Below are 11407 nucleotides of genomic sequence, written 5' to 3' on the forward strand. Positions count from 1 at the left end.
TCACGGATTATAGATAAATGAAACGATTTTAAATCCCTACAAAAGTGAACACGTCAATTTTAAGTATTCCAGTGGGAAAGGAATAATGGAATAAAACTGAAAAACCAATTATTTTTTAATTTAGTAATCACTTTAAAAATAATTGAATATAAAATCAAAATGGTTCGTTCCGACGGAAAAATGGCTCAGGCAATTGAACTTTACTCTTTTTGCGCCGACTGGTCCGGCCCGTCACAGTTAGCAATCATTTTTCAATTTGGTTTTACAACATCGTATCATATTAACGGGCCAACGTCAGAAATAGGCCCAAGGAACGATAATATTACAAAGCCCGAATATGTTTAGTTACCCAAACCAAATCTTCGCTTGTTGTTTCGGGGACGGGAAAAACCTAAAACGGGAATTGGAATTTCCGATTTTTTAGTGTTCAGATTCGGAGACTTTTTAAAATCTTGAAAAATTTCAGTGTGGGCATTTGATACTATCTCCATCTCCGAACCCGTCCCGAAAATAATAATAAAAAAATTTATTTTCTAAAATATTAATAATAATATTATCATTAATAATAACATATAATAATAAGTTTTAGTTTGAGGAATCTCCGAACCCACCCCGTCCTGCCTCATTAATATTTTTGCAACGGATATGAGGATGAGGATTTGATCTCCACAGTTTTGGGATCGGGGCGGAGATGGAATTTGATGACGGGGATGAGGATGACAAATCTGTCCTCGCCCCACCCCATTTTCATCCCTACATGCGTCTAACGCCTATTATATTCCCTCAAATCCTGGTAAATAAACCCCTCCAAGACATAGGCCCATGGATTGTAAGACTCGATAAAGAAGCCCAGGTAACCAAAAATATTGAAAATGTCAATTGAAATAAGTTCATAATCGCATGCCTAAAGTTGACTCGATTCGATTCGACTTGGCTCGTCAGATATCTTTAAATCATATCAAGATATGATGATTCAAGAAATATAAATCACGAGACAGAACACATCTACTTGTTATATATTTTTTGACCTAGTGATATCAATATCTTAATAAAAGAACGATGTGTTGAGACTCTAATTATATATTAAAAAAAATAGTTTTTTCATATTGCCCAAAATCCAATTAAGTCTCCCACATTTGAATAAACTTGAATGAAGAATTTAGATGAAAATTAACCATCATTTAAAAGTCAAACTTCTAATACAAACTGACTGTTATAGCCATGGTGGTTTCAGTCTGGGTTTGGGTTGGACCTGTTGGGTCGGGAAACTCTTGAGTCTTGACCCTTAATAGTTCGCTCGTGGCCGGCTATGGTTCGATCCACGGAACCGGTGGTTCGAGTCTGAGTCTGGGTTCGGATCGTCTGTTTTGAAAAAAAATAGCATAACTATATAAGATGCTTATGTGTCTTCTTCTTATGTATAAGAATCAAAGTACACGTAGTTCGCTTACCTTTATTTATGTACTTTTAGGAGTTGAATTACTCAATCACTCGCATTTCCTCCTATCATTATTCCAAATCTTCCATCAGTCTCGTCTTGGTCTTCTTTATCATTTTTAATATGTCGTGCTCAACTTGCTGCTTTTAACCAATCATTGAGCAAACACCGGGCTTCTAATTTTTTTTGCCTCAAGTACGAATGCCTCTCATCCACTGTGTTTCTCTCGATACTAAAATTTTGCTTCACTGTAACCGTTGAAATAGAATAAGTTAGAATTTCTTTTGTCATTATAGACAAAATTGTGTATCCTAGTTTTTTTACGACCACCATTATAATATGTCGAAAAGTTTCCTCATCTACATCACTAAAATCAAAATTAGTGGTAAAATAGTTTCAAGTTCATGACTAGAACATGAGGATCCTCGTGGACGTTTCGTTTGTTATATTAATAAAGAGTGGGTCTCATGTGAGACCGTCTCACGGATCCTAATCTGTGAGACGGGTCAACCCTACCCATATTCACAACAAAAAGTAATGCTCTTAGCATAAAAAGTAATACTTTTTCATGGATGACCCAAATAAGATATCCGTCTCACAAATACGACCCGTGAGACCGTCTCACACAAGTTTTTGTCATTAATAAAAGCTTTGCTTTAATAAGTTTAGAAGTTATATTATTAGTGGTAGAAGATTTTGGTTCACGTGGAATAATTTCTCTACCATGTTTGATATTATATTGATTATAAATATCTTATAAACGAGTTATAATTATAAACAAAATCAATGAGATAGACGAAAGCATTTCTGTAGTAGAATCTAAAAAATCATAATATAATGTTAACATTCTTGTAAAACATCTAATTTAAGTCTAAGATCTAAGACAAAAGAATATATAAATATTTCAAGAATTTCTAAAATATTATTATCGTTTTGCTTTCATGACATAAATAGATTGAATTAAAACATTATTACTAGATTTAATATATTTACTAAAAATACATGCAATGTTGCAACAATGTATTAAAATCAAATAAGAAATAGGATAATAAACACCGGATTCTTGGTCACTAGTATCATTAAAACTTTTAAAATTTCACAAATATTAGTACATAGATTCCATTGATTTGAAAACAGATAAATATCACAAGCTTGAACACGTTGATGAAAAAATATACATAATAAATATTTACATTCAAAAAACGAAAATAACAATTTATATGCTGAATTTCAACGAGTTATAACGTCTCGTGCAAACCATTTACGCCTCATACCATTTATTTTGCAAAATTTGCCCAATTGTTTCATGATTTGAGAATGTGTCCATAGATAATGAATTTTGGTTTTAACTGATTGAATATGTGATTCTATATTTTTTTTATCCATTTTGAACACACATATTTAAAATATGACATGTGCACTTAATATGAATGAACTTACCACTTAATTAATGATGATTTATGTGACAACCCGAAATTTTCGAATACAATCAAAGGGATGAGACAAATTCATTATGCATGAAATGTCCCTTGATATACCAAAGTGACTCTTGGTGTGCATGGATGAATTTATTATGAAAGAGATGACCCTTGATATACCAAAGTGACTCTTGGTGTGCATGGATGAATGAATGAACACAATTAATACTTGCTTGGAATGCAAGGGGTTGGCCATGAGGAAGTTCAAAGGGCAAAATCTCACCTATAAATACACCATTGTATGTTGAAGAGACCACACCTAAAATCATCACAAAAATTCATCCCTCTCCTCTCCTCTCCTCTACTCTCCATTTCGACGTCTAAGGCAAGAAGAAAAAGGGGGAAGGCTTCGTGCAGTNAAAAAATAAATTAAGTATGTTTCTTGAAATTCGATCGGCATGATATATTCGTTCCTATTTGTTATGAAAATCTTTGAACAATTTGTTGATTGATATTCGTTATAATATTTGAAAGCATGTTTGAAATCTTTGAAATGCACTGTAATGATTCGAATTAGAAATGGCAAGGAAATTCCGATATTTGATATGTTTTGTTTAAGGCCCTGATGCGGTGGGTTATAATAACCGTTCTTTTGGCCTCGCCCCTTAGAGGAGTAACATATAGGGGACTGATCAGTAAACCATGAAAAAGGAGATGATTTTCAGTGCTATGTTTGTATCTTGTTCATATTCGATTCAACATGCTTAAGATTGAGATTATAATAATGTATTCGTATAATTATAACCTTGATATTCGTTATGCCCGATCGGCCCCCATTTACTGAGTATTTCCCAAGTACTCACCCCTTACATTCCCACCTCCAGATAAGAACGAGAAACAAATCGAAGATAAAGAACAAGAATACTTTTGGGGATGGTGATGAAGTCAATCCAATTCAAGACCAGTCTTATCATTGTCTCTTAGTTATATTATCGTGTTATACGCTTCCGCATTTCGTTTTAATCGCATTGTAAAGACGATTATTGATTTATGTAATAGACTGGCTTTTGGCTATTTGATGTACTACGTGGCTTGTTGTTATACGGTTTTAAATTGTTAAACAACGCCGATGACACGTCTCGATTTCGGGGCGTGACAATTTATTTGAATAAGCTCACTAATACTTGAAATATTTGAACTAACATTACCAAAAAAAAATTGAAAAAACTTGAGAAGTTAGACTATATTCTTCTAAAATAACAAATATAAGTTGAGAAATATTTTATGTCATGTGTTGTTCATTAAAAATTAAAATATCTATATGCGAGCAATATTTTTTGAATGTTCCAAAAACTATCAATCCAATGATATTTAATACTCATATATGAACAACTTTATTAACGATCACTCCAAATATCATAAAACAAAGAATTAAACTTTATTATTTAAACTAGCAAATTCTTTAATTAATTTTTTTGTTCAACACCTATTTTTTGAAGTATGTGTTTGAATGTATTTTATGCGATACGTCTAATAGAACGATTTTCACGTGTAGAAAGCCAATTTTTAAAAGATAATTTATCAGTCAAAATAAAAGAAAATTGTTTAACCGCACAAAATTTAATCGTTTCTTCTTTAAATTTAGCTTCAGAAAATTGAAAAAACTGAGAATCATTACCTGATTGAAATGAAAATGCCGGAATTTGAGTTCGAGAACTATCAATACCAATTTCTACATGATGATTTTTTCTCGATATGTCGCGTTAAAGTTTCGAATCGACCAGAAGTGGTTGTTGATTTCAAGGTCAATAATCATAATAACAATAAATTATCAAACGACGGGTCGACAAACGGTCACTGACGACTGATATTCAACTACCACTTGATCGATTGATCATTGTCGTTGACTTTAAATAATAAAATATTAAAAATAATCGATTTGTCGAGAGAACACGTCCAACTAATGGGTCGAAGGACTTTATACTCGTAAATCATAACCGGACCATCTGAGGACGATTTTGATTAAATTCGTTGACCCATTTAATCATTCATTGAACAAGGATAGTTTTTTATTTGAGTTCGGGTGACAACTGGTCCTTGTCCTGGTCTAGTGTTATCTGGTGCCAGTTTATCTTTGGTTGACTTTCTGAATTGTTTCCTCGCTTTTAAAGCATCGAGGCCACGCACTTTTAATAACTTCGTCTTCTTCCATTGAAATTCCAAATCTTGCAAGTTTTGTATCCAATTAGTTTCCACTTTTTCTTTTTTCTTCAAAATTTCCGGTGGAGAAGAAGTGAGAAATGGCGTCGCAGGCTCACGTGGACAAGATGCAGCTCCGCCAGAACTATAGGAACCTCTGGCACACCGATCTTATGAGCACCATGCAAAATGATCCTCCTTGTAAGTATATTTATACGCATTTATATCAGTTTCATGTATAAAAGATTACACTTTGTTCAGCTTTCTTTTTGTATTTAATTAATTGTTCTCTTTCTTTGTTTCAATATTTCGCAGATTGTTGCGTGTCGTTTTGGTGGTAAGTACGAGCTCTTTTAGGTTTTATGCATTTTATGTATTGCTGTTTGGAAGATGGTGATAGAAGTTTGAATTTAGTTGCTGTGATGTCATTTTAAGTTTTTAATTCGCGCATTAAGTATTTGCTTGCAAGTTTTGATTCAAATCTAAGAGAATTTTTTTTCTCTAAAATCATTAGATTTGCTCAAATATCTAGTAGCTCTCGCATGGTCAACCTTGGAATCTTGCTTAGTGTAAGCTTCTATCATAATATCTGGACTTCACCTCAGTGCTATCGGCTCCAACTATTATTTAATTCGGTTTCATGTATATTGGATGAAAAACATTTTGATTTGATTGACAAGTACAACATTGAACTTTTGAAACATTTTGACAAATTTTGTCTCCATCTTGAAGATATATACCACCTTCACTAATTGAAACCAATGCACTGAAAGCTAAATTCTAGATAGCCAAGTGATATCTTGTAGTTGAACATTAGATCAATTATAACGTCTAGTTCTTTTTTTACTATATTAAGCGTAAATCATGTGATGTTTAAAAATGTGTTGTGAGATTTGCTGTGTATTTACTTTGAAATAGGTTGACCCAGTCTTGAAGATATTATGGTAGTAAAGTATTGTTATACGATTTATAATGAAGTCCTAAGTAGCCTTGCTGGAGATGTTCTATGAGTCCCTGGATGATTTCAAGCAACTTAATCTGTCACATAATTTTTTAGCATCTAAATATGAAAAGATGGACTTGGAAGGCCTTGAATTAAAGACAAAGTATCTTTTTGCTTACAATAAATGAAAACAAAGGGGAAATCTGTTGGTTATGATCAGATCACTTGAGTGATCATCACTAACAAGTCTAGACGCTATCTGTTGTCTTTGTTTCATTGGACACGGATATGCTTCTTAGTTTTTGAATATAGGAGTTGGAGACGAAGTATTCAGATGTATTCGAATTCAATGATGCTTTAAGAGATATGGACATGATAAATAGTTTTGCTGCGGAAGTACTTCTATAAGCTTGTCTGCATGAATAATTTCATTGTTGTGGGTTTTTTTCATTGACATTATTGGAATATATGTAAGAATTCAATGAAGAATATATTTAGAACTATGCCTTTATTGCTGATCAATGTGGTGGAAAAAAGGCTTTGCTGCATTATTTGTGCAAAGCCTGTTGCAATTTTAATAATCAGTTTGCTGAAATTTTTATGTTCAATTGCGATATCTTTGAGCTATCAAATTGCAGTGGACCCTGTGTGTCGTATATGCTTCGGAAAGGAGCACTTTACAATGACATGTCCAGGTATTAAAATCTTATCTTCTCTTCTAGCCTGTAGCGAGACCTACTTTCTGGGAATTGAATTAGTTTGTTGGTGTTTGTCACAGGTATGTGTGCTGTGCAGGCTATATGCCTTGCAGCGGTCGTTGTGGCGAGAGTCGTTGCCCTGAATTTTGCCTTGCCACTGAGGTAAAATGGACGTTGATGTTCATGATTTTTGGGTCGAGTTTCTTTCTTTTTAACTTCTCCCAATGCTTTTCAGTTGGTGATCTCTGTTCCTTGAAGGAGGAATAAATGTTCTTAATTTCTAATTCAATCTTTTTCCTTGCGATTGTGACAATTTTTTTTCAATATTTGCAATTGTTTTGAGCTTTCCAATCGTTTGAAGTCTACAGGTGCCCGCATATTAATGGACTAAAGTCACTCCATGCTAGATGCTCAAAATATCAGATATGATAATTTGGATTCCATCCTGGACTTTATTGTTTGTCAGAATGAGTTTTAATAGTCTCTTTTGTAGTCATCTTTCTTTAACTCTTTATCCTGGCTTTTTGATGATATTTTCAGTATTTATAGTTGCGACATTCTTTGCCCTTTTCAATATTCCTGCTTGCCATTGTTGCCTGTAAGAAATATCCCACTTCTCATGTTAGTGGTTATGTATATTCATTTTGAAATATAACGTCTAGTTTTTTTACTATTCAGTTCCCTTTTATTCCAATATTCTTACAACTTTGTAGTTTGTACATTGTAACTGGGATGTACTTCTTGTCAGAGACTCAGATGAAATGAAAATATGATGATGTATAATCTAATTTCATGGAAAATGTTTGTCTTGTCTGGTTATTCTACATGGCTTTTGTGCTACTGATAACCCTGTTGCTGATTATTAAACCTTGGCGAAAAAAATGAAATGCCATTTCAGGTTTTCTTATGCTTTGGAAATTCAGTAGCTTCCACCAGGTTTTTGCTGCAAGATGAATTCAACATACAGACAACACAATGTGATAATTGCATCATTGTAATCTCTCTTCTCGGTAGTTCAATCACAAGCAATCTTACTCCTGATTTTATACACACAAATTAACACCGAATGTATTAGCATAGTCTGTGTTGTCCACATCCAATTTTTATCAGCTGTAGAATTTTTATTTCTAGGGTTTCATGTTCTGCCTCCAACAAATTGCTTGCATATTTTCTATCATTGCTATGATAATTGGAAGTGGAGAAATTCAGGAGGCTGCTCAGCTGCTGTCTTGCTTGGCTGATGTGGTCTACTGCACGTAATAAACTTTATTTTTCCTCGTGTTATATATATATATGCGCTTCTGTGTTTAAGGTTTTTGAGGATCAAGAAAATCATAGTTTAAATTTGCTATTCAATCTTGTTTTGCAGGGTTTGCGCTTGTATGCAAGTAAGCAAGAACTTTACTTGCTGTATTGGTAATACCATACATCTGCTCAATTATCTCCTTTGTGAATGCTGTTTTATTTGTATCTGGATATCTTAGACACAACACAAGATCGAAATGGATAAACGAGATGGTAAATTCGGGCCACAACCAATGGCAGTGCCACCTTTTCAGAAAATGTCACGACTGGACCAGCCGTATCCCCCCACCGTAGGATATCCTCCTGCATATGGGCAGCATAATTATGGCCTCCTCCGGCTGGCTATCCCCCTGCTGGTTATCAGAAGTGATCTCTCTTGTTTATGACATTTTCCAAATGAAGCTCAGTATGAAATTTATTTCATGTGTTAAGTTAGATCAGTTTTGGTTACATTTTGTCCTGCCTGAGATTTATAAGTTGAGACGAGTGTTTGTTTACTCATTTGAGGAATCCATTACGTTATTTACAGACTTGAATTGCTGAGCACAAACATAAGTTGTAAGTGCTACTGTTTTGGCTTCTACCTGTATTTATGTTTTGGAGATAAAGCAGTATTGAATATTTATTTTACTTCTCTCCCCCAATGAAATGCATTTTTTTTATTGGGCAGCTTATTTTACATGTCAACGCTACTGTTCGTAAACTGAACAAATAACGTGTTGAACAAAATAATGAAATATAATTTTGAAATATGAGCTAAATGGAATTTTTTTTCCCAAATCAGAAAATTCGACTAGGTGTGTTTTATACAATTTTGAGAAAAATTAATCAAATTGATATTTTCATAAATTAAAAATCTGTTAAAAAAATGCTTGATGTGGATTAGCTAAAAAACTGTTAAAAAAATGATTGATGTGGATTAGCTAATTAAGTTACTCTATTTCATTATTTTAATTCAATCAAAACTTTTAAAACTATTATGGTTGATGACTTGTTGTACTACTTACACCAAAATCTTGAATTTAGAATAAAGTTTATTCCGGATACACTTACCATTACAACAAAAAAAAGGTTTGCGACTGTCAAAGTCATGTGATGACTCGATATACTGCTGTGAGTAATCACAGCCATGTAAGGATCTATGCTCTTGTTATGGTTTGGTGACAAAAAAGACGTGTGATCCTCCTGCTGTGAAACGGTCGCTGTGAGAGGAGCTGCGTGGGTGGAAGACATTGTTGTATGACTGCAAGGGTATCTGCATCGGTGCTCCTTGAGACATGTCAGCGACCAATAGACGTATTTGCTATTTCAAAGAGGACATCGAGTCCTCAAAACAAGATCTGCAAAATTAAACAAAAAAAACAAGTTATAGTAATTAAAAATCAAGAAATTTGGGAGAAAAAAGGCAAAAAAATCGTCCATACTAGAGGAAAAATGCAAAAACCGTTGAAAAAATGAAATAAAATGGGGTGTATTAGTGTATATAGGTGATTTTGAATCTGATTTTTAAATTTTAAATTTTCCACGTAACGTAGGCTAAAATTTATCGTCGCGTTAGCGACATAATTATTGACTAAAACCGTCGGTATTTAATTAATGCGACGATTTTGATATTCCGTCGATGATTTTGCGACAGAATTTCAATTCAAATTCCGTGTCTAATTCCACAGTTTTAAAATACCATGGTAATTTGATCATGGTTTTGTTAAAACCGGGAAAAAATTTATTTTAGTAATGGTTTAAAAAATATCGTCGCTAATTAACCGTCGCAAGATATTTAGCGACGAGGTTTTTAAAAACCATCGTTCATTTAGCAACGAAAATTTAAAAACCACGTAACGTATTTTTGTAGTGTAAAAAATATTCGATTAGATATCTAGAAGACTCAGCACACCGATCCGTACGCAAAGAAATGTGTTAAAAGTAACAAAGAATTGTATATGAATAGAACAATTTTAGCTCCGCAGCCAACGTGGCTCTTAATGGGCGGCATTAACCATTTTTAAAACCATAGCAACGTCCACGTTTAGGCTGATAATGATATGTGATCAAATCGCTGGCGTTTCATTTTTTCCGTGTTAATGCACTGTAAATAATTATATTGTTTATTTCTTTTAATGTTACATGTGGAGGATGAATTCTCAGATCTTTTGTCATAATATGACATATATACAAGAAGCATGATTGACCGCTTACGAACAACATTTATCAGTAAATAGCACGCTAATAGTTGATATATATTGTGTAACACTTGTGTAAGACCGAATACTTGTCACTTTACCAAAAACTATATAATGATGCAAATAAAATATTTTAAATTGTATATTAACTCAAAAGTCACGGTTTGATCGCTCTCACAACATAGACAATTATTGCATCCCTCAATAAATACACTGGTTGCTATCAATAAAAATTGAACTCATGACATTGGCTCAATTATAGGACCGAGCGTTATCGTTTTAAAAAAGCTATAGTTAAATTAATTGTACAACTCAAGTATTTTAAGCTAATATAGTGATCAAACACTACTGTTCGATCTTTATCGATTAAAGACAATTATTACAAGATTAGATTTTTCCATTTAATTGATATTTGCACCCTACAACAAATGTGGGATATTCAAAATAGTAAATGGAGGTTATCCATTGGTTGGTCTAGCTTCGATGTACAATTCTATTGCATCCACTAGTTTTCAGATGTTAAATTCATTAAAAAAAAATATTTGGAGAGTAAAAGTAAACAGCTCAGACAAAAAATTAACCATGTAAATGACTAAATTCAATGCATCGCAGAATGAAAGTAATTAAAGGGAAGGACAAGATCCGGCTTAACCGTTGCAAAGTTTTCATTCAGTAGGCCCATGGTCATGTGGTACAATTTCAATCTTTTTTGCCAAACCCTTCTGAGCAATTTCACAGTGGACAAAAATAAATTAATAAGAAAGGGGAAATATAATAAAGAACCCAACTAACGAAATTATTATTATATCTTTCGGATTCAATTTGTAGAATTCTCTTTTTATTTTTATGAGAAATGCAAACTCATATATTGGATTCTTGAATAACCATATCCAATCATTTTTTTCCCCTAAAAAGCACCTGTGCATCGAGTTGGTCGGGAGTCCAATGATCAGTTTGGTTAAAAATTCAACTGCCAGGGCAGGGATTGTAATATCAAGGCATAGATCCATGACTATTCAGGGCGAATTTAGTGATGGGAATGCTAGATTATCAAATATATTTTTAAAGATTTCATTTCACGTTTAACTAATTGAACTTTAATGTAACACTCAAATCTATTCTGGTGCGTCGTTGCTTCAAGTCGTGGCCTAATTAACCAACCTTAAGAAAAGTACAAAGAATCAAACAAAATTATTTAGGAAGAAAGATAAACTAAACACTTGAGA

At 33.3% G+C, this 11407-nt stretch overlaps 1 protein-coding gene across 1 annotated transcript; it reads left to right on the forward strand.

The window, feature by feature from the left end:
- Nucleotides 1–4939: 4939 nt before the first annotated feature.
- LOC140981725 (uncharacterized) lies at nucleotides 4940–8628 on the forward strand. Its single transcript, XM_073448139.1, is given in 9 exon segments — nucleotides 4940–5256; nucleotides 5371–5392; nucleotides 6637–6693; nucleotides 6777–6858; nucleotides 7595–7690; nucleotides 7828–7952; nucleotides 8066–8084; nucleotides 8181–8328; nucleotides 8331–8628. Coding segments are annotated over 9 exon segments (690 nt in total). The 5' UTR covers nucleotides 4940–5156; the 3' UTR covers nucleotides 8372–8628.
- The last annotated feature ends 2779 nt before the right edge of the window (nucleotides 8629–11407 follow it).

This window comes from Primulina huaijiensis, chromosome 7 (genome assembly GCF_012295235.1).
Source record: "Primulina huaijiensis isolate GDHJ02 chromosome 7, ASM1229523v2, whole genome shotgun sequence".
NCBI lineage: Eukaryota > Viridiplantae > Streptophyta > Magnoliopsida > Lamiales > Gesneriaceae > Primulina > Primulina huaijiensis.